General features: G+C 44.0%; 2 protein-coding genes across 2 annotated transcripts in view; one reads left to right on the top strand and one right to left on the bottom strand.

The window, feature by feature from the left end:
- PANX1 (pannexin 1) overlaps positions 1 to 18,523 on the top strand; it is a 53,832-nt gene extending 35,309 nt beyond the window's left edge. Inside the window, exons 3-5 of the mRNA XM_032167173.2 lie at positions 11,396 to 11,619; positions 12,625 to 13,280; positions 13,816 to 18,523. Coding sequence (XP_032023064.1) covers positions 11,396 to 11,619; positions 12,625 to 13,280; positions 13,816 to 13,895 — 960 coding nt within the window. The 3' untranslated portion in view covers positions 13,896 to 18,523. The remainder of the gene's footprint in view (positions 1 to 11,395; positions 11,620 to 12,624; positions 13,281 to 13,815) is intronic.
- A 2,727-nt stretch (positions 18,524 to 21,250) lies between these two features.
- On the bottom strand, positions 21,251 to 21,998 carry LOC116476821 (actin-related protein 2/3 complex subunit 3-like). The gene is given in 2 exon segments (XM_032167174.2): positions 21,251 to 21,840; positions 21,843 to 21,998. Coding segments are annotated over 2 exon segments (534 nt in total). The 5' UTR covers positions 21,973 to 21,998; the 3' UTR covers positions 21,251 to 21,436.
- Between the last annotated feature and the right edge of the window lie 1,354 nt (positions 21,999 to 23,352).

Genomic DNA, 23,352 nt, shown 5'->3' on the forward strand with positions numbered 1-23,352 from the left:
TGGAACTATAGGCGTGAGCCACCACATCCGGCCCCCACATTGCGTCTGGCTTCTGTGGTAGACCTCCCAGACGGGGCAGCCGGGCAGAGGCACTCCCCACATCCGAGACAGGGCGGCCGGGCAGAGGTGCTCCTCACTTCCCAGATGATGGGCGGCCGGGCTGAGGCGCTCCTCACATCCCAGACTATGGGCGGCCGGGCAGAGGCGCTCCTCACTTCCCAGATGATGGGCGGCCGGGCAGAGGCGCTCCTCACTTCCCAGACGATGGGCGACCGGGCTGAGGCGCTCCTCACATCCCAGACGATGGGCGGCCGGGCTGAGGCGCTCCTCCCTTCCCAGACGATGGGCGGCCGGGCAGAGGCGCTCCTCACTTCCCAGACGATGGGTGGCCGGGCAGAGGCGCTCCTCACATCCCAGATGATGGGCGGCTGGGCAGAGGCGCTCCTCACTTCCCAGACGGGGCGGCCGGGCAGAGATGCCCCTCACTTCCTAGACGGGGTGGCGGCCGGGCAGAGGCGCTCCTCACATCCCAGACGATGGGCGGCCAGGCAGAGACGCTCCTCACTTCCTAGATGGGGTGGCGGCTGGGCAGAGGCGCTCCTCACCTCCCAGACGGGTAGGCCGCGCAGAGGCGCTCCTCACATCCCAGATGATGGGCGGCCAGGCAGACGCTCCCCACCTCCCAGACAGGGCGGCGGCCGGGCAGAGGCTGCAATCCCAGCACCCTGGGAGGCCAAGGCAGGTGGCTGGGAGGCGGAGGCTGCAGCGAGCCAAGACCACGCCACTGCACTCCAGCCCGGGCAACACCGAGCACTGAGTGAGCGAGACTCCGTCTGCCGTCCCAGCACCTCGGGAGGCCGAGGCGGGCAGACCACTCGAGGTCAGGAGCTGGAGACCAGCCTGGCCAACATGGCGAAACCGCGCCTCCAGCCAAAGGACAAAAACCAGACAGGGGTGGTGGTGCGTGCCCGCAATCCCAGGTATTTGGCAGGCTGAGGCAGGAGAATCATGGGAGCTGGAGGCAGGGAGTCTGCAGCGTGCCCACTCTACTCCAGCCCGGGCAACAGAGGGAAGAAAAGAAAGAAAGGAAGAAAAGGAAGGAAGGAAGCCAAATAGAAATTCTTGAGCTGAAAACATTTAGTCACAGTTGATTTCAGCTAACATTGATTGAGGGCCTACCATATGCTAGAATGTATATGCTGTGGCAGAAAGCCACAGATGACATGATCCCTTCATCAAGGAGCTTGTTGTTCAGTGGAAAAAATAAACATGGAAGAAGGCAGTGAGAGGGAATAATCAGCTAAATGGTAAAAGGAGAGTGTTTCAGACAGCAGTGAACTCTGTTAAATGCTGCTGCAGAGAAGCCAGTGCAGTCTGGGAGAAATACAACTTACTGGATTTAATGAAAACGTTGGGGATCCAGCAGGAATGATTTTAGTGGAGAAGTGGGAGGCAGATGACTGTGGTGAAGAGTGAATGGGAGGTAAGGAAATGAAGATGATTAGACAATTTCTTTACAATTTTTTTTTCCCTTTTCATAAACTCTCTCTTCCTGATAACCAGAAGAGAGAGGAACAAGCTGGGTGACAACTGGAAGGAAAATACAGGCCCAACAAGCACAAAAAAACCACTGTCTGGGAGGGTGGGAAGCACTTTCTGGGAGAGGCATGGCCTGTTGGGGAGCAGTGGGGCCTTGATTAACTATGCAGGGTAGGCTAGGTTACAGGGGACTTTGAAAACTAACCAGATGGATGGGCTAAATGCTGGACAGCGGGAGCCATTGCAAGTATCGGAGCAGGGTGAACTTGGCGGTTCCAAGAGTTAAGCCTCATTAACGGTGTACAGGAGGGAATAGAGGCAGGGAGAGCCACTTGGTAAGCACAGAGTGAGGGTTCTAATTAGGGAACAGAAAGGAAAAGAAGCAGTTATGTCCAAGAAGGCAAAGAGCAAACAAAAAGCAATACTCTATGTCTTATTGCTGATTAGAAGATCACGCAAAAGGATAGTCGAAAGTGACATCAAGGGCCTAGACCAGGGTCAGCAAAATTTTCTGCAGAGGGCCAGATCATAAAGTTTTTTGTCATTGCAGATCACATGGTCACTGTCACAGCTACTCAGTTCTGCGGAGTAGACATTATTCCTTGTGGCTAGATTTGACTCAGGGGTAGCAGTTTGCTGATCCTTGGTCTAGAGTGACAGCAGTTGAGATCTAGGGTGACAGCAGCAGAGATGAGAAGTGCATCTTTTCTAAGGCTCAGGGCATCTTTTCTAAGATACAGAAGTAACAAGATGTGCTGATTGGACATGGGAAGATGAGAGGAAGATCAGGATTAAGGACACGACCAAAGTTTCAGGCACCGGATGGAATGACACCTTCGTGACACTTGAAAAAGCCTGGCGAAGAAGCAGATTTTGGAGGAAAATCAAAGAGTTCTGCTTGAACATGTTGAATCAGGTGCCCCATGGTCCAGAGGATGTGTCAGGTGGGCAGTGAGATATGGTATCTGGAGATTGCAGGCTAGAGTAGAGCTATAGATAAGGCAGATTGTCAGAAAATAGATAGTGTTTAAAGCTATAGGCGTGGATGGGGTTTCTTAGGGGGTGATTATATGCAGACAGGGGAAAGGTCTGAGGGCTGCTCCAACATGAAGAGAGGGTGGGGTAGGACCAGTCAACAGAGGAGACACAGAGAGGTGGGGTGATGAGGAAAGTGTAAACAGTGTGCTGTATGCTTGAAAGGCAGGGTATCTTGTAAAGAAAGATGGTGTCAATGATAACCTGTGTCAAATGCTGCCAAGATTGCAAGTAAGGTGAGGACTGAGACTTAGGCTAACTCTACATTTGGGTGGTATCATGGGTTGAATTGTGTCCCCCAAAAGATATGTCGAAGTTTTAACCCAGTGTGCCCTAAACCGTGACACCTTATTTGGAAATATAATTATTGCAGATGTAATTAGTTAAGATGGGGTCCTGCTGCAGTAGGGTGGGCCTTTAACTCAGTATAACTGCTGTCCTCATAAGAAGAGGGGAATTTGGACACAGACATGCTCAGAGGGAAGACAACATGAAGACACTCAAGGAGAAAACAGCCACATGCCCACAGGGGGCTGGATTGGAGTTATGCTGCCAAGCCAAGGAATGCTGGGGCGACTGGAAGCTGGAAGACCCTGGGAGGATCCGGCCATGGAGACTCGGGAGGGAGCATGGCCCTGCTACCACCTTGATTTTGAACTCCTCTAAAACCATGAAACAAAAAATTTCTGTGGTTTTAAGCCATCAAATTTGTGGGATTTGGTTGGTAATGCTGGGAGTTAGAGAGAAATGAAGATTCAGCCTAATTGGAGAAATAAAACCTATACCAGATAGGAATATTAGTTGCGTGGCCTTCTTAGGCCGGATTCAGTAATCGCAGCAGCTTTATTTCTACGTTGATCTCTTTTTCAAGATTTTCTTTTTCTTTTTTGATAAAATATACATAACATAAAATTTACCTTTCTCTTTGTAGATGTATAGCCCAGTGGCATTAAGTACATTTACGTTGTTGCGAAACCATCGCCATTATCCATCTCCTGAATTTTTCATCTTCCCAAACTGAGACCTGCACCCATTAAGCAGTAATTTTCCGTTTCTCCATCCCCCCAGCCCCTGGCAACCTCCATTCTGTTTTCTGTCTCTGCATTTGCCTATTCTAGATACCTCATATAAGTGAAACCATACAATATTTGTACTTTTGTGTCTGGCTTATCTCACTTAAGAAAATGTTTTCACAGTTCATTCACGCGGTAACATACATCAAAATCCCCTTCCTTTTTAAGACTGAATAACATCCCGTTGTAAATTTGTATGAGATTTTGTTCATCTATTCGTCAGTGGATACTTGGGTTGGTTGCACTTCTTGGCTATTGTGAATATTGCTGCTGTGAACATCTGTTCGAGTCCTCACTTTGTTTCTTTTGGATACATACCCCACAGTGGAATTGCTGGATTCTCTTTCAAAGATAAAAAGGTTTTCTTGTGGCTTCTCCACACTGAGCAGACTTGGGACTGTTAAGCTGTTAGGGTCCTCTCATTCAGGCTCCGAGGGCCAGAGCGATCAGTGCCTTTTCTGAGGTCGCACAGCCAGATGGCAGGTGAGCCCACAGCCTCCTTCAGTTTTCAGACATGTTTCTCGTGTGAGAAGGTCCAGTTCTAACTTCTGTGGCTTCAGAATTCTGGACTGTAGCCTGTAGGTGACAGTCACCTGCTGATGAGCTGCAGTTCAACACAAGGAGAGTCTTTCTGGCAGAAGAGCTGTCCAGCAGGGGAGCCCACTGTTGACCCAGGAGGTCCTTAGTTCAGCATGCTCATGGACTTGTGTAGTTTCTTCCCATGCCTGTATTCCTTACCTTGCTACTGTTTCTTCATAGAAAACTCAGTTCCTTAGCTGTTCTGGATACTGGCTATGCCTTCCCCGTGCCCTCCTCATTGCTCTCATTCTCCCAGTCACCCCTCATTCATTCAGGACTCAGTTATGCTCATCCTCCTTCACCACCCCAAGGTGACTTCTGTGTCCTCCCGGGTGGCACATCTAGCCTCAGTCTGTCTCATCTGCAAGAACTTTTACCTCCTTTCCATTTCCATCATGAGTTCCTGTGGCCACTTCATTCTGAACTTGCTGTCACTTGAAACTAACTTCAGGCATCCCACTCCCTATTTCTGCCTCCTGCCCTCCAAGGCCTTCCCCAACCACTTTCAAATAAAATGGAAGCTTGACATGAAGAGTCTTGCCATAATTCTGCTTAATTAATTCTTTATCTCTTAAGATTGTAAGCTTTATGCAGGCAGAGACCATGACTATGTCTTGTTTATCCATGTACCCCTGAGACAATGTGTAGTCCATAGTGGGTGCTTGAAGAGTATATATGGAAGGGAGGAGGGCAGTGAGGTAGCTGTGTGTCCTGTTCAGAACCAGACTTGGTTCTCTAGGAGAATCCTGACAAAGGATAGGGGATTAGAGGCACAGGGTTTATTCAGCACTTCTCAATTTAATTCTGATGAAGTTAGGAGAGCTCAATTCCCCCAAAGAAGCTATTCAGTGTAATATTTAAGTCAGCACTGGTATGACACTGGTATGATCAATGGTGTCATTTCTCCCCAACCGACTTTGATTTCTCCGTCTGCCTCCTCCCTTTCTCTCCCACTCCATGCACTACTGATGCCCTCTAAGGACAGACTGTGAGGCCTTTGCTGGAGATGTGGGTACAGTCAGGGGGGGCACCCAGTAGGTGGCGCTCTAACACTGCTTGAGAACTGGCTTTTTTTTTCTTTGAGTGTTCTGTTGCCTTTGTTCAAGTTTAGAATGTAGGAGGCAACTATTAGTAAGATTTCTCTCTAGAACAGGAGAGTCCGTTTTTTACTGAAAAAACCAATAAGAAAAACAAGAACAAAATTAAGAGAGTGGGCAAATCTTTATTTCTCTTAAGTAGACTCACAGAAACTTGGAGGAATCCTCTGAGGCTTCCAGACCAGAGGCTTCCAAACCTTAGCATTGCCAGAGTGGCCTTGTGAAAATTCAGGCTCCCAAGGCCATCCAGGCCATTAGGTTGGAGCTTCTGTGGTTAAGGTCAGGAATGTGGTTTTTATCAGCTTCCCAGGAGATTCTGATGTGAGCCCGTCTTGCCGTACAATGTGGGCACCACCCATCTAGACCATTTCTCAAATTCTCTGTGCATGCAGATCACCTGGGGATTTTGTTGAACTTTAGGCTCTGATTCAGCAGGTCTGACAGGGACCTGCAGTTCTGCATTTACAACAGACTCCCAGGTGATAACTGAGGTTTGTGGTCTATGGACCACACCACTCTTTGAGAAGCAAGAATCCAGAGCCAGGGTTGGCAAACTAGGGCACACATGCTTGAGCCAAATCAGTCCATACCTGTTTTTGTAAATAAAATTTTATTGGAACACAACTGTGCCCCATTTGCTCACACATTATCTGTGGCTGCTTTTGCACTATAATGGCAGGGTTGAGCAGCTGCAACAGAGACCATGTGGCTCTCAAACCTGTAATATTTACTCTCTGGCCCTTTACAAGAAAACCCTATGGACCCTTAATCTGGAATACTCAAGCCCTCCCAGATGATCACAAATTGCACTGAAAGGGAGCTCCTTGCCTCATATTACAATTCACTGCATTTCATAGATCCATGGAAAGGCTGCTCCTTGTCACTTGGTTCTACTTATCTTGGTAGGCATCTTTTCCTCCTTCTGTGAACAGACACTTTGCTCACTGTCTTCTCCAGGGCTCTCCCCATGATGGGTTCCCTCCAGCTGCACTCCAGAATGTCACCCAGTGCAAACCACAGCACCTTGGGTGCCGAATAGAAGCCATGCCATCTGTATTTTCTGCCTTCTGTAAACTTCTCAGGGAGTGCACATTAGCTTTTTGGGGTAGCCATTCACTCTTGACTCCCACTGTCTAGGATTGTCTGTAACCGCGGTATTACCTGAACAGCATATAGCCAGAAGAGACATCCTTCGTGCATCTTTTTACTCCACTTCCCCAGTGCAGGACGTTCTTGGTTTACCTACTTCCTACTTTCTGACCACTTTTCTCCATTTCTTCCAAGGTTCTCTTTTTGCCTGACCCTTAAGTGTTATAGGGTCTCAGGCCTGTCCGTGGTCTTCTGGTCTTCTCCTTCTGCCCATTCTCCTTGGATGATCTTAACCATACGGTTGGCTTTGACCACATGTGTGTTGCCAAATTCTGAATTGTACAGCTAGATTCTTTTCCTTTATTTTCAGTTATCTACTACACACCAGGGCGTTTTGACTGCAGGTATCTCATGTTCAAAATTTCTCATCTTCTCAGGTCTGCCTCCCACCTCACTTCCGTCTGCTCTGAATCTGGGATGCTTCATTTATTTCACCTGATGGTTCCACCGCCCGCCCCCCCCCCCCCCCCCCCGCCGCCCCGACCCCCATGCCCTTGCATGAGCTACACACCCAGCGTGATCCTCAGTTCTTCTCCTTTTCTATCCCCCTCTTCTGTGTGGACACTGAAGTGTGTGTCTCCCCGATCTGTTGCTCTCAGATCTGTCTTCTCTTCCTGCCTCTCTGCCACAGTGACCTCCTGCCTGGTCCCTCTCCTTCCCATGTGTTTCTTCTTTGCCTCTATAGTGGTTTTCTGAAATATATCTGATTTTGCCCTCTACCAGTGGTACCCCATGGTGTATGGTGTGGGAATTTGTGGCCTTCTTAATTCAGTCTCTGCTTACACTTTTTGTGAATTTCCTAGATCTGCTGTAACAAATTACAACAGAAATGTATTTCCTCCTAGTTTTGGAGGCCAAAAGTCCACAATCAAGGTGTTGCCAGAATTGACTCCTTTTGATGCTTTTGGGGAGAGTCGGTGATGTGCTTTCTTCTAGTTCCTGGTGGCTGCTGGCAGTCCTCTGTGTTCCTAGGATGGTAGATGCATCACTCCAGTCTCTACTTCTGTCATCACAGGGCTTCTTCCTGTTTGTCTCTGTGTCTTCATTTGGCCTTCTGATAAGGACACAAGTCATTGGATCAGGGCCCGCCCTAATTTATCATGACCTTATCTTAACTAATTATATTTGCAAAGACCTATTTCCAAACAGTATCACACTCTGAGGTTCCAGGTGGTCATCAGTTAGGGTTGGGGGGCAGTATTCAACCCAGCACACCCTTCCAGCCTCTGCTCTGTCTACTTCCTCACTCACAGGCTTGCTCATTTACCTTGGTGCTCTGGATGAGTGAGAATTCAACAGACAAACAGGGAGGAAAGGATTCCAAACAGAGGAAAGAGGATTCCAAAGGGCCACAGAGGTGACATTTGTGCTGTGTCTTAACATAAGGCTTTGTTTTATTTTATTGCCACACTGTACTTTAAGACATAGTTCAGGTGTTATCTCTTTTATGAAGTGTCCCTGACCACCTCCCTAGGGACTTTTCTGTTCCCTCAGTACTTAGTAACTACATGTTTTGATGATTTAATTATCAGCTTGTGTTCCCACCTGTCCTGTATGATCTTGGGACAGACTCTGTGCCTAGTCTGTGGGGGCCATGCATCCAGCCCACTGCCTGGCACATAGCAGGTCCCCAGGAGATGTTTTTGAGTGAATTTACCCATCTGCACTTAATCCCCTAAGATGAGGTCACATGCATTTTAGGCGAGGAGATGTTCAGTCCGAATTGGATGGTTCTTTGCCTTCGATGAGGTAGAAAGGATTTGAATATGGAGGGAAGTTGTACTGCTCACCCTCTAGGTTCCTTCCATCTGGAGGTTTCTGTTGTTTTAACTATAACCCCTTCCAGAAACAGCACACATTTTTAAGGCAGATAGACTGAAAATTGTAGTTGGACAGCTGTTTGGTTCCACGATGATTTGAGAAGTTTCCCTAATCTTGGAAGAGCTCAATACTCACTCGAACATCATGCAAAATAGTGCCATCATGGCTTCAAGAGATGCTGAGCATCCCAGGCCTAATGTGGAGTTGACACAACTTACGAACAAAGCTGTTTCTATCTGCAGATGCACCCTCAAAGCCCTGCAGCTTTTCCATGTTTCTTATTTGAAATTAAAGACTGTAATTTTATGGTTTTTTTGGATTCTTATTTCCTGTTTTACTACATTTTTATAGACTCACTGAAAGTTGCCTTTTTATTTTTGGTGTGAAAAAAATAAAAAGAGGTTTTAGTGTGGAGAAAACCAAGAGATGGGGCATTAAATGATGTTATTATAGTGGTGATCAAGGTACAAGGGTATTTTAGGGAAATTTACACCCAATATGTAATGTGTTTTTCTAATTACAATGAGCTGTGCTGAACTATTCATTGTACCACTTATTATACCAAATTATTGTACCACTTGGGCATGTTTAAAAATGCCACAGACTGTAAATAGTCACTTTTTAATTCAAGGGAACAGTTCGAAGTGAAATGCCATTATTCAAATAGCTTTGAAACAAAAGTGACTTATACAGATGTTTCACAAGCCCATGTTAGAAAAAGTTTTCTCCCTGTGGTTCCCAGATAGAATGCCTGGCTTTCATGGTTATGGAAGCAGCAGAAACTCTGTGTCATGCAGTTATGTTTTTAAACTAATGGGCACCCTTCCGACTGGGCAAGAATTAAACGAACATTCCTTCTCCCCACAGCCAGCTATGAATTATGCAGCCAAAATTCAGCTAATCACAGCCTGCTGTGTGTGTCATTGTGTAGCAGCCCTTTGCAAATTGGGTTAATACTTTTGAAACACCTCATCCTGTGCCAGAATGCCAAAGTAAAGCAGCTGTCTTGGTAAGAGGGCTTTGCAAAGTTTTGGGGTCATTTGTGCTTATTTCTCTCTTGCGTCTGGGGCAGAGATTCCTTATGTGGGTCTGTGATAGTGACAGGAGACCTGCAAACTGGGATAGGAAAATATATGACAGCTTTATTTTTTATTCACTTCCAACTAAAATTTAGCATTAAAAAAGTTTTTATGTAGGCAACAATCCATAGTGATATTAGCAGTACCTGTGAGTTTGTCACCCACAGAAAATCACAGATATCCTGGAATATCGTTTACTCTTCACTACTTCAAAGTTTCAATAGCTGTTAGATCATCTGCTAGATCCTAATTTAAGTATGAATAAAGAAGCAGATGCAAAACATTAATATTTTGATAACTGTATATCAGTGTTCTATTTCCTTTGTGAACTTATATGTATATTATTTTATGCATTTAAAAACAAGGAAGGATTGAAGAACTGTCACAAAACCAAGGAGTCTAGGGAGACATGGCAACTAAATGCAGTGGGTACCCTGGATTTGGATCTTGGAACAGGAAGAGGACAGTAGTGGAAAAACTACTACTGTACTTTACAAATAAAAGTCTGAAGTTTAGTTTCTGATAATGTGCCGATGTTGGCTTCTTAGTCTTGACAAATGTATCACAGAAATATGAGTCATTAGCAATGGGGGAAACTGAGTGAGGGGCTTATGGGAATGCCCTGTACATCTGAAATTACAGTGAGGGCCATGTTGTGGGGTCTGCCATCCACTCCCACAAATGTTTGGGGAGGGAGGGTTTCATGTCAACTTAGAGGCCATCATGGCCTCTTCCATTACTACTCTGAGAAATGGTGGAGATAGACCCATCCAAAAGTAAGGAGAAGTTTTCCAGAGGAGTAAAGTAATTGAGAGTGTGTTAGATTGGAAAAAGATGTCTCTGGGGTCACAGAGGTTGGCAACATAGTCTGACTCTCACTTACCAGCTTTGTGATCTGGGGCCAGAAACTGCTTCCGGCTTTCTCTTCCCATTTGTGGAATGGAGCCATCTATAGAGTCCCTGCCAGGGTCACTGTGAGGACTGAACATAACGTGTCCACCTAGCTAACCTTTTTGTGGTTACCTGGAGTGTTTGAGTGCCTATTCCATGCCGGGCCCTTTGCTAAGCATTTTCCATCAATTATCTCCTTTAATCTTCATGACACCTCTATTCCATGACCATTTCATAGATAAGGAAACTGAGGGTCAGAGACTCGGTGACCTCACTGCCTAAGGCCACAGCGCTGAGCTTCAATTCAGATCTGCACTGACTGCAGTTTACAGTCTTCCTAAGTCTTCTGCTGAGGCTAAGCCACCTCTAACCAACCAGTGGTCCTGGTTACTGGGGTGCTCCTCACCCTCTCTGACGTGCAAATCCCGTCTTGTTTGGTGTGTGTCTGCACCCTGATCTGGACGCTCTCCTCTTGATTACCTTGCCTGTTGTGGATGGCCTCTCTGAGCCCAAGTTTATCCAACTATACGATGAGGGTGTTGGACTGCCTTCAAAGTCTGTTCCATGTTCATTCTGCATTCTGTGAATTCAACTTCTTATTTCAGCTGTCTTATTGGGATGATTACTGAATCACCGAAGTCAAAGCTTTTCTAATTTGTTTTGGGGGAAGTTATATGTTTCTTTGGCATTTTCCCAGATTCCAAAGGAGGGCAAAAATGGAGCCATATGCCTTAGTTGCTTCTTAAAACCACAAAAATTAAACAACAAAAACCCAGCAGAAGCCTTGGTGATAGCTACAGGTTTCTTAACTGGGATTTTGTTCAGGGAATGGGAATAATTTTATTTTTTTATTTTCTTTCTGTGATTAGAACGCACACAGCATGTGTCACCATGCAGTTGCTGATTACTTCAAATTAATACCTATGGAAGAAAAAAAATAGGTAGTTACCTGTGTCAGGTATTACCTGGACAGGGGAATTTAGCCATAAGAAGTAGTTATTAGGTAATGAGCCCAATTTCCACACTGCACATTTGTCTCAAGATGTGAGAAAATGAGAGCATCACTTGGCACCATTAGGTTACTGCATGGGGGGGGTCTGTTAAGCCCACGATTTGTTCTCTTGTTTTTCAGTTTTTCCCCTACATCCTGTTGCTCTTTGCGATCCTCCTGTACCTGCCCCCGCTGTTCTGGCGTTTCACAGCTGCTCCTCATATTTGCTCAGACTTGAAATTTATCATGGAAGAACTTGACAAAGTTTACAACCGCGCAATTAAGGCTGCAAAGAGTGCACGTGACCTTGACATGAGAAATGGAGCCTGCTCAGTTCCAGGTGTTACCGACAACTTAGGGCAAAGGTAACTTAGCCCCAGCAGGCAGCTCATCGGGTTTTGTAGGACAAATTCTCTGCCCTTCTACTGCTAGTCTGGGCCCAGAGTTCTCATTGCTAGGAGGCAGGGCAGGAGTGGAGTCAGGGGGACGTCATGCACCTAGTGACAGCCTGTAGGATCCAGGGATGTCCACTGTCCCCAAATCTCACCCCGACCCATCCCACCCATTTGTTTGTCCTTCTGTCAAGACTCCTTCCCTTGATGAGTGAAACGTTACCATCTCATTTTAAAAATGCAGTTCTTGTAGGGGTAACAGATTGAGGTGCTATATGAAGCTTGCTTGCTTTGATCTATTTAACTCCTTAATGGAGACGCACAGAGGATTTCAAGGTAGCTGAGCAAGGGATGAGAGAGAAATGGGGAACGAGTAGGTCCTGGCTTGCCTTTTCACAATCTTCTTTTGGTTCTTGTTATTGAATAATTGGAATAATAATAGCCATCATTTTTTGAATATTTAATATATCTCACACACCGTATTGAGTTATTTAAGTACATTATCTCCTTTAACCCTCAGATCAACATTACTAAGTGCATTTGTTAACCTCCTCCTCCACTTTTGTTCTGGATAAAAACACTCTTCTGTAGCTGTGAGAGTGCTGGGAACTGAACCATGCCCTTTAGACCCCGTAGTTTGTGCCCATACCCCCTGAGTTGTCCCACCCCTCGCCTGTAAGAGGCGTATGTTTACACGTATTTAGGATTTACCAGATGCCAGGCATCGTTCTAAAAATTTCCAAATATTAACTCATTTAATTAACTAGGCCTTTTGTTAAATATTAAGGGGAAAAGTATTTTATTCCTTTTCTTCCCTCTTTTAAACGGATTTTATTTTTGACTACTCTACTGAAGTTGTAGGTAAAGAAGTATGAGTGTTTGAAATTTTTAGTGTGACATTGTTGAATGTGTATCTGCCTTTAATATTTGATGGTCTTGATGAGTGCGTAAGTTATTTTTGTTTCCTTTATTTTTTAGTTTGTGGGAGATATCTGAAAGCCACTTCAAGTACCCAATCGTGGAGCAGTACTTGAAGACAAAGAAAAATTCTACTAATTTAATCATCAAGTACATTAGCTGCCGCCTGCTGACACTCATCATTATACTGTTAGCGTGTATCTACCTGGGCTATTACTTCAGCCTCTCCTCACTCTCAGACGAGTTTGTGTGCAGCATCAAATCAGGGATCCTGAGAAATGACAGCACCGTGCCCAATCAGTTTCAGTGCAAACTCATTGCCGTGGGCATCTTCCAGTTGCTCAGTGTCATTAACCTTGTGGTTTATGTCCTGCTGGCTCCCGTGGTTGTCTACACGCTGTTTGTTCCATTCCGACAGAAGACAGATGTTCTCAAAGTGTATGAAATCCTCCCCACTTTTGAAGTTCTGCATTTCAAATCTGAAGGGTACAACGATTTGAGCCTCTACAATCTCTTCTTGGAGGAAAATATAAGTGAGGTCAAGTCATACAAGTGTCTTAAGGTACTGGAGAATATTAAGAGCAGTGGTCAGGGGATCGACCCAATGCTACTCCTGACAAACCTTGGCATGATCAAGATGGATGTTGTTGATGGGAAAACTCCCATGTCTGCAGAGACGAGAGAGGAGCAGGGGAACCAGACAGCAGAGCTTCAAGGTAGGGTTTGCTTTTGGCAGAGGCTACGGGAGCCCACCGAGAGCCTTTGCAGCAGCCTTGTGGGAATATTGACAGTCTTTACCCTGCCCATCATTTAAACCATTTCCAAGCATTAAAAACCTTAATACCAAGGTAGGGGGGGATGGGGGGTGGGAACCCCTCAGTATTAGGAGAGAGAGGAAAAGAATTGGTGCTGCTCTACATTTCCAAAGAAGGATAACTTCTGTGCTTTTTCTGGTATTTCCCTCTTCTCTCTCTGTCTCATACTCTCTCTTGCTCAGCACTCTTCCTTGTCTTTCTTGCTTATTTTTGTCTTACCTTACTGGCTTTCCTCTCTGTACCTCTGATCTCCTTCTCTGTTACTCTCTGACTTTCTCTTTCAAAGGGGACTGAAAGTTTATTGATTCATTTAGTTAGGCCAAGAAGCAAAACATGGTATAGACTGTGAGAGGAATTTTTGGCAGAAGAGAAATTGATTATTATTGGTAATTCCTGCTATATTTCTGTCATAAATATTTGTTTTCAATTTTGACAGCTATGAACATAGACAGTGAAACTAAAGCAAATAATGGAGAGAAGAATGCCCGACAGAGACTTCTGGATTCTTCTTGCTGATGATTTTTTTCCTTGAGCTGTAAATCTGTGACTTATGTGACATGGGATTTAACTTGGCTAAAGCACCCCTGTTGGTTTCACAGCCGGTTTGCAATAAATGGTTCTTGGGGGAGATATTGAGCGTGTCTTATTGAGTCCCTAATGGAAATGGCGATCAACAAAAGGTTATGGAAGAATGGTTTATGAACTTCTCATAGGAAGCACCTGAGAGATAAGTAAACTGCAGCAAGTAACTATGTTTAAGTCCTCATCAAATGAAAAGCAGAAAGACAAGAATAATTAGTCAAGAGCAGTAGCCCTGTCAGAGCCTCGGAGCAATACCTTTCTGTACCCGTGGTGAGACAAGACCCAGAGCTACTGGAAAACAAGCACTTTGGAAGATTTGTTTTGTTTTCATGGAATAATAATATGTCAGGATATAATTTAACGTGAGTTTCTTATGTGCCCTTAAAGACTGTTAGACAAGAAAAGCATGCACTGGCTAATGATCCATAGGTGGACCTATGTCCTAAGTTAGGTGTAAGGTCTGATGCCTTGGCCCACACTCAAGCTCTCTTTACATTGTTAGTTGTCAATCTTGGCTGATGGAAGTCCCATAACCACTATTTGTTGCCCTGTGCGTTGAAGGGCAGCAGGCCCAAGTGCTGCTCTGACTGAAAACTGAGTTAACAAGACGAAACCTAAAGGATATTCACAGTGACTTCAATTCAGGAAGAATGCTTCCAAAAGAGCCCAGTGGGGAAATCTGACATCACAAAAGATGTTAATTCAGTCACTTTCAAAGAGTTTGTCTACAGGATGTTTCTCTGTTATCAAAGGCATTTGAAACAGGATTTTACTTAAACAATAATGGAACACAGGAGTATTTAAAGTGAAGAACACTTTGCCTGAATGTGATCAGGGCACATAAGTGACATTGGTGTGCTTCATATGGCGTGCTTGGAGCCAGAAAAACTTAGCGGTTTATTTTGTTTATATTTAAGCACAGCTTTAAGAAATTCATTATCGTTTATTCAGTGTCCGAATTGAGGCCATTTGGTAAGAAAATTCTAGCACTGGCGGAGAATTATAGAATAAAGATTACAAATGGTTGGATAAGACAAATGTAAGCTTATTTCATAAACATTTAAAGCTGATTCAGAACATGTTAAAAACTGTTCCCAATTCCAACTATGTAAATAGATCCTATGTTCACATTTTATACACACACACAAAAAAAATCTTTAACATCTGTGGAACTTCCCAGTTCTAGTCTTAGAAAGTTAGCAGGTTCCATAAGTGAGGAACCTCCAAGGTTACTTTTAGCTCTTACAGACCGTTGTTTACATAATCTAATTACTGTTTTCTGAAGAACGGAAGTTATATAAGCTGCTGTCTGCCTTTCAGAATATTCAGAAAAGCAGATTTTATTTGTACTTCTGTGATGTTTTCTGAAATGGAAAGCTGATGATAAATATCAAAGTAGCAATCAGTGCGTTAAATTATTCTGTTACATGATATTTATTACTGTTGAATTATACTGTGACTTAGAAATGGCAGTAACCTAAATAATGGAATTTGCAAAATTATTATATTGCCGTGTCTGAGATGTTCCATCACAAGTTTCTACACTGGTTGCTTTTGAAAATTTAAAAAGATTTATGAGACACATTTTCTAGGATATGATTTTTTTTTTACAAAAAGCTTCGTCTTCTGTAGACTATCCTTAGTTTGTATTTTGAAATGGTAAAAATTGATAGGAGACCAGGAAGTCTCCAAGCCATTCCCACTCTCTGAACTCCAGTAGGGTCTGTGATGTTCCAGGCACCAGTACCAAGTTGGATGTGCAGATACGCATAGGCAGGTCCCATCCTTGAGGACTTCAGAGTCCAGTAAAAGGCAACAGAAACATGGGCCGGTGCCTGAGAGGAGAAAGTGTAGCCACAGTAAAAGCTATGCCAGAAAACTCCTAGCAAATGCTCTATGTTCTTGGGAGAGGCCACATTGTTTTTGTTTTCTCTCCTATGGTTTCTGTAACTGCTGGTTTTGAGGATATAGTTATCATTTTTCCCAGAGGCAGATGACCACCTTAAGGTTCTTTAGCTGCAAATCCTCTAGGTTGAAGTTTGCTTGAAATAGTCACAGTAATTTTGAATAGTAAGGGATCCAAGTTGTCTTTCAAACCTTCCCTCACAGAGGTGAGAGAACAAGCCTGTGGAGGATGTGGAGCTACTGGTAAACAACTTTCAGGGCCCCAGAAGGCTGGTGTGGAGGCCTGGGGATACATTTCAGCTTGGAAAAAAAGTATTATTAGGACAGGTAAACTCATCCATCTACTGTGAGTTGCTGGCTTGGAGAACGACTTTTGAGGAGCCAGTTTCCTGAGGAGAAATGCTTTTATAAAGCACTCATTGCTTTGTAAAAGGAGACAAACAGATCCTAAATGACCACTCCAGGGTTGCTGATTTTGTTTCTGGCTCACGTCTGCCTAGTAAACCACCAGCAAGCTGCTGAACCAGGCTGGAAACAACATTCTTGCAGCTGGGAGGGACACAGAGTACTGTGAAGGCAGCGTTCCGACACATCTTCACTTTTACAAAGGGATGGGCAGAGACTTCCAACATAGAGGTTCTTAAACTTCGAGGGGTTACAACCCCCTTCCAAATATTTTTATAGCTATGGACCCTCTCCTCAGATCTACAGCCAACATTTTCAGTGCACCTTAGGTCATTTTAGTCCATGCCTCTGAAAAAGCTGCGCTCCAATGGCTGAAGAGCAAGCCACACGGCAGAGAATGGGGCTCCCTTTGCCTTCATGAAAGCTACTTCCCCCAACACTAAGACTCAGCTGTACGTTTGCTTAGCTCAGTCACATTTACATTCTTCTGGGTGAACTGTACCTTTTGAGTACCTGCCTTCATTTTCTAGAGTCAGACTTAACAAGGTCAGTAGAAGCCTGGGCAGCAGCGGGCCTGGAAAGACCAGGCAGCCCGCGTGAACTGCTGTTCTCTCCCTGACCACAAGGCGTTATCTTCCTCCAGGGTCAAGTAATTGTTCCTGTTCTGCCTCACAGGAATGTGGGGAGGAAGGACATAACACTATAAAATGCTGCGTCCTACCTTACACTTGTACCGTGAAAAAGCTGGAAACTTCCACCTGTACAGTGGGTCTGGTTTGCATGTTTAGTTTCATTTGTGGGAACTGCCTGTCCAAGAGTGAGCTCAGGTCAGGGCAGTTTGTGCCTATGAGAATTAGCTCAGCTATCAGAGGCAGGTTTTTAGACACCTTTTTAAAATGTGCTCGTCTTTGGTTTGTTTTGCTTACTGTCAGTCCTGGGTCAATCAAAGGTTTGTAAGGGTGAGAATTTGTATGCACTGCTGTATCGCAAGTGCTTGAAACAGAGACTGGCCCAGATGAGGCATTCTGTAAATGTTTGTTGAAATGAATGGACAAACTCTTAGGATAAATCCTAATTTGTTGGCAACTGTTATTTGATTTTAGAAGGCAAACGTGATTTTATTTTAGAAAGGAGAAGAGGAGGGGAGGCTCATTAGCCTCTTGGTAGAGAGAGGAATATTTCTGCAAATGAATAGGTTTCCACCTTAAGTAGTGACAGTCCTTAACTTCTTATTATGGAGTGAGTCTTGACCACTTTCCAAGTTCAATACAAGTTCAAGATAGCCTCTCAGAGATTAGGGAAATTGAAGCTTTTAAAGCTCCTGGTCTCAGTAATTCCCCAGAATAAACCTCTTTAAAAGGGATATTGATGGAAATGTACAATTACCAGTAATTGAGGTTTTATCTGAGGGGATGGAGCTGATGAAATGGTTCCTTCTTGGAAGTTGTTGGCATTTTGGCTTTATTTTTCACAAATAAAGTGAAACCATTTAAGACGATTGACAATGATGATATTGTGTCATGTGGAATACAATAGATATTAATTTGTGGTTGGTTTTTCTGCCTGCTTTAAATGAAATGTATTATGTTTCTGGGTTCTTCTTTCAGCTGTAAAAATACTTCATCACTAAAGCATGAAATTTAATCAGCAATTGTTCTTCAAGTTCCTGAAAGCTATGGAGGTTTCTCATGAATTGGGTGGTTTTTTCCCTGCCCACCGGAGGAGAAAGCCCTTGTAGAATTCTGCAGTGTTACAAGTGTTCCCTACAAAAACTGAAACCATCAGCTCCTCTTTAACAAGGTGGCTTTTTAAAAGCACGTAATTACAATTTAATGGTATTCTGTAAAGTGGTGCTCTAGGCATAATTTAAATTCTTTTTAATGACTATATTTCTTCAAAACTTTGAAAGAAAAATATGTTCTTTTTGCTGCATCCTTTGTAAGAAGACTGCCAACAGATGAAAAAGGACTTTACAAATTAAGACTATCTTGGTTTCATTTCCACAAAGATGAGAACAAATCATGGTGTTAGGAAAGGATCCTTAGAAGAACACAAGAATTTGAAAGCCCTTGGTGGTTATCACTACTGTATTTCATATTTCCACAGAAGTCACTTAGCCAAGCTCTGCATTTTGAGCCTGCTGACTTACATTTAAAGAGGAATGAAAGGCTGAAAATCCAGGCTGCTATGTCTGTAGATAAAGGTCAAACTATGTTTGAGTTCTTCACTGTTGTGTCCACCTAAATAAAACTGAGCAAGTAATGAAAAATGTCTTAATATTTCTTGCCTTCCCTTTAGGGAGAGTCATTTCGTGGAAGATGTAATGGGAGATGCATTCCAAAATGTCTTGAGGCTCATTCCTCTCTGCTGGAAACATAAAATTCCATAGGCTTCATGCTGCTTGCCAAAATCCAGCTGGCAGTGACTAAAGAAAGAGAGTCCTTGATTAAGGCCCACAGATTCTGGAATTTCTAAGGCACAGATCACTTGCTTTCTGATTGAGGATTGTTTGCCTGGGCTTGGGGAAAAAAGATCAGCAATGATGTGCTGCTAAACATGGGTTCTTCTGCTCATCTCTCGCAAAAGGAGGACTCCTTTGTACAATGGTTAATTAGTACAGCTTACTATTGTGGGTAATCAGAGCCATGTGAAATTTTAGTGCCATTCCTGGCATATCACAAATATAGTAAATTCTAAGTGCTAGCTTTGACTGTCTTGCTCACCAGCTGTTCCCAGGGTGGCAACCCCAGGACCCTTGGATGTTGTATTAGTTTTCTATTGCTCCATAACAAATTACTGCAAACTTAGCAGCTTAAAGCAATACACATATATCATCTTGCAGTTTCCTGGGTCAGGAATCTGGACACAGCTCAGCTAGGTCCTGTGCTCAGGGATTCACAGTGCTACAACCCAGTTGTGGAAGGTTGTATTCTCATCTGCAAGCTCAACCGGGGAAAGAGCTGCTTCAAAGCTGCCTCAGGTTGTTGGCAGAATTCATTTTGCCTAACTCAGAATCAACTGATTTGGGACCTTAATGACATCTGCTAAAACCCTCCACCTTTGCCATATTATCTTGGCTAGAATCAAGTCACAGGTCCTGCCCACACTCTAAGTGGGAGTCATGGAGCCACATTACACTCTGTCAGCACAGATAACCTAAATCCTACCCTGTCTGTCTCAGAGACCTGTAGCTTTACCCCCTTAACAGTCTTCTGAGGCCGGCCTCTGTTCCCAGTGGTGTCATTCAGGCCCTTGTCTCTCCTGAATTCCTCTGATAGTCTTACTGTATCTAACCCAGCTAACACATTTCCTGTCTGTGGACTTCCTAGAATGCAGCTGTGATCATGAAAACCCTCCCTACCATTTTGAAATGGTTTACTCTTTTAAACCATTTAAAAGTGTACTTTTAAATGTTTAAGAGTAAACATTAAACCATCACCACTTTTAAATCCCTTGGGACTCTTCGTGGATTTCAGGACAAAGAACAACCTTGTTTCTTAGATCATACATGGCCCCACCTCTTCAGGATCATCACATACCCACTACTCTCCCTCTCTTCTCTTACACAGCCTCATGCACTGTTTCTTAAAAGCCTCTCTGCTTTCTCGGATGCTGTCTGTCCTCATCCGCCTCATACATTCTATTCAGAAGTCACCTCTAGCCTCCCCAGCAGGAAGTATTCGTGACCTGCCCCTCCCTTTGTCCTGACTTAGATGCCCTCTGTGCTTGTTATTGCTCCTTGCCTCAGTGCTTAGCACTCTGCACTACCCTGATGGCTTTGTCTGTCTCCCCCTGCCTTGGAGGCCCTTGAGGCTGGGTGGTGCCTTCCACATCCCCTGTGTTCCCAGCACCTGGCACACAGCCTGATGTCCATGTGCTGAGGGATTATTTAGGCCCCCATCTGCCCCCATGAATGCCTTCTGAACATGTCCAGAGTGGGTGACAGCATCAGGTTAGAAGTGAATTCTTCCCCCAGGCCTTACCCATCTCTATCACGACTCCTACCTTGCCCAATTTGAAGTGGCCAAGTACAGCTCATCCTGTATTTCCTTCTCCTATTTTAGTAATAGAGGGCTTAACTTGAAGGCTTTCTAAAGCACTTCTAAGAAACTTCTCTTGGTGGTGGTTTCTCCCATCTGCACCCATGCTAATTTATATCTGAGTGGCCTCACTTTCCTAAGAGTTCTAACATTCACCAGCTTATTTGAACTCCACAGTTTGGTGTGCTATTGATCTGAGATACTTAATGCCATTGTAGTAAGAATAGTGGTGGCTTTTCTGTTCATAATTTTTGTCCACCCAGGGAAGATGTTTATGAAGTTTTCCCCCACCCCACATCCCCCTTCTGCCACCACCCAGTGCTGAGAGCAGAGGAGGAAGGCTGGAGGCTACCGACCTGTGTCCTCCTTGATAAAACCAAATTACAGTAACGAAACTGCAGATGAGATAATTTGCTTATCAGATCCTACCTCTTCTCCCCTCATATAATGCCAGTGTTCTGAATTCCCCTCTTTGAAAGAGGAGTGGAAAGGAAAGGCCCAAATGCTCCTCTGTGTTACACCAGAGACTGTGGAGACCCCTCAGGGGAAGGAGAAGCACACCAAGCCCATGAATGAGGAAAAGTCAAAATGGATCTTCCCAAGAGCCCTGTTCCAGTATTGCAATGTACTTTTTCTCAGACACAAGGAAATGGAAACAACTAAAGTGTTACCAAAAAATCACTTCCAAATTCCCAGAAATGAAATTCACATTACCTCAGGAAGCAAAGAATCCAATAATAAAACCCAAGCTTTCATGGAAGATTGAGAAATGTAAAAGGCAATGTTCTCAAGGTAATTTCATAGCTAAAGAGACTCAAAGAGATTTGTCTCATTTGTTCATTTGGAATATCAGAACTGTTACAAAGGAAGCATTTTTTTTTTTGAATGTTAGAAATTTCCTTATTATTACTTATTAAGCGCCAGCGTAATGCAGAAAATTTCAAATCACCCTTGATAACCCACTTTCTTTTCTCCCACCCAAATTCTTGATCAAGAGTTTTTCAAGTAAAGACATGCTCTTCTCTCTTCTGTATAAAACTTTACGAAATAAAGGCAAAAGATTGTGTACATCTTGATGGAAAATGCTGCCCAGGGCTCTGGAGACGGTGGCTGCCTGGGCTCCCTTCACTGTCCAGGTCCTGAAAGACTCTTGTTCATGAACTGTCTCTTCACAAAGCAAGTCCACCACTTGCTGGGTTTATCATTCTGAGGGTCGAAAACTTTCTCACAAAGTCTCAATCCAGTCTCTTGCCTTAGCTGTTGTAAATAGGCTGTCATCACTTCATCTTCCTGTTTGTTTGCAGGTTTGGCACAGATTGCGTTAAGTGGAAAACCAGGCTCTCCAGGAATGGGAAAATTAGTGATTCCCAGGGTATACATTTCTTTCTCACCTTGGCTTTTGGAATTGCACTTTTGGAGTTTCTTCAGACATTCAGAAATGTAGAGAGTTATATATATCAAGGTCCTATCAGCTTCATTCTTAATTTCATAGTTTTTGAAGAAGACATTGGCCTTGAAGTAATAGATGCTTCATCCACAATATCTGTATCTTTTGTCTCTCTGGGGGCAGGTCCTTTGAATTGGCTTCTGATAGTCAACAGTGCCATGTTTCCGATGAGTTTGGTGTCAGGATCCATGAGAGAAGCGTGGTAAGCCGGCATCTTGGCGGCGCCCGGGTCTCAACCCAGAGGAGCAGGATCGGAAGCATTGTTAAGTACAGAGGCCTTTGGAGTTCCTTATCATCTTTGTAAGTAACCCATGAGATAAGGGAAGCTTCATTTAAAAGAAAGTACCCAAAACTATGGCTGTGGCAAAGAGAGCAGAAAGAAAAAAAAGAGTAAACATTAAAAAAAGAATAAGGGGCCAGGCACAGTGTGGCTCATGCCTGTAATCCCAGCACTTTGGGAGGGTGAGGCGGGTGGATCACGAGGTTAGGAGATCGAGACCATCCTGGGTAACAAGGTGAAACCCCGTCTGTACTAAAAATACAAAAAAAATTAGCCAGGCGTGGTGGCACGTGCCTGTAATCCCAGCTACTCAGGAGGCTGAGGCAGGAGAATCGCTTCAACCCAGGAGGCAGAGGTTGCAGTAAGCAGAGATCACACCACTGCACTCCAGCCTAGGAGACAGAGCAAGACTCCGTCTCAAAAAAATAAAAATAATAATTAAAGGATGGTCTAGACACTCTGTCCAGTTGAATATGAGAGACGTGTATAAGTAACTTTAAGTTTTCTAATAGCCACATAAATGAGTGAAATTAATGGTTATTTTAACCTAATATATCCAAAAAACTTCAACGTGTAAGCAATATAAAAATATTGAGGTTTTTTTTATTATACTTTAAGTTCTAGGGTACATGTGCACAACGTGCAGGTTTGTTACATATATATACATGTGCCATGTTGGTGTGTTGTACCCATTAACTTGTCATTTACATTAGGTATATTTCCTAATGCTATCCCTACCACCTACCCCCACCCCACAACAGGCCCTGGTGTGTGATGTTCCCCTTCCTGTGTCCAAGTGTTCTCATTGTTCAGTTCCCACCTATGAGTGAGAACATGCAGTGTTTGGTTTTTAGTTCTTGCGATAGTTTGCTGTGAATGATGGTTTCCAGCTTCATCCATGTCCCTACAAAGGACATGAACTCATCATTTTTTATGGCTGCATAGTATTCTATGGTGTATATGTGCCACATTTTCTTAATCCAGTCTATCATTGATGGACATTTGGGTTGGTTCCAAGTCTTTGCTATTGTGAATAGTGCCGCAGTAAACATACGTGTTCATGTGTCCTTGTAGCAGCATGATTTATAATCCTTTGGGCATATACCCAGTAATGGGATGGCTGGGTCAAGTGATATTTCTAGTTCTAGATCCTTGAGGAATCGCCACACTGTCTTCCACAGTAGTTGAACTAGTTTACAGTCCCACCAACAATGTAAAAGTGTTCCTATTTCTCCACATCCTCTCCAGCACCTGTTGTTTCCTGACTTTTTAATGATTGCCATTCTAACTGGTGTGAGATGGTATCTCATTGTG

This window comes from Hylobates moloch, unplaced genomic scaffold (genome assembly GCF_009828535.3).
Source record: "Hylobates moloch isolate HMO894 unplaced genomic scaffold, HMol_V3 SCAFFOLD_11, whole genome shotgun sequence".
NCBI lineage: Eukaryota > Metazoa > Chordata > Mammalia > Primates > Hylobatidae > Hylobates > Hylobates moloch.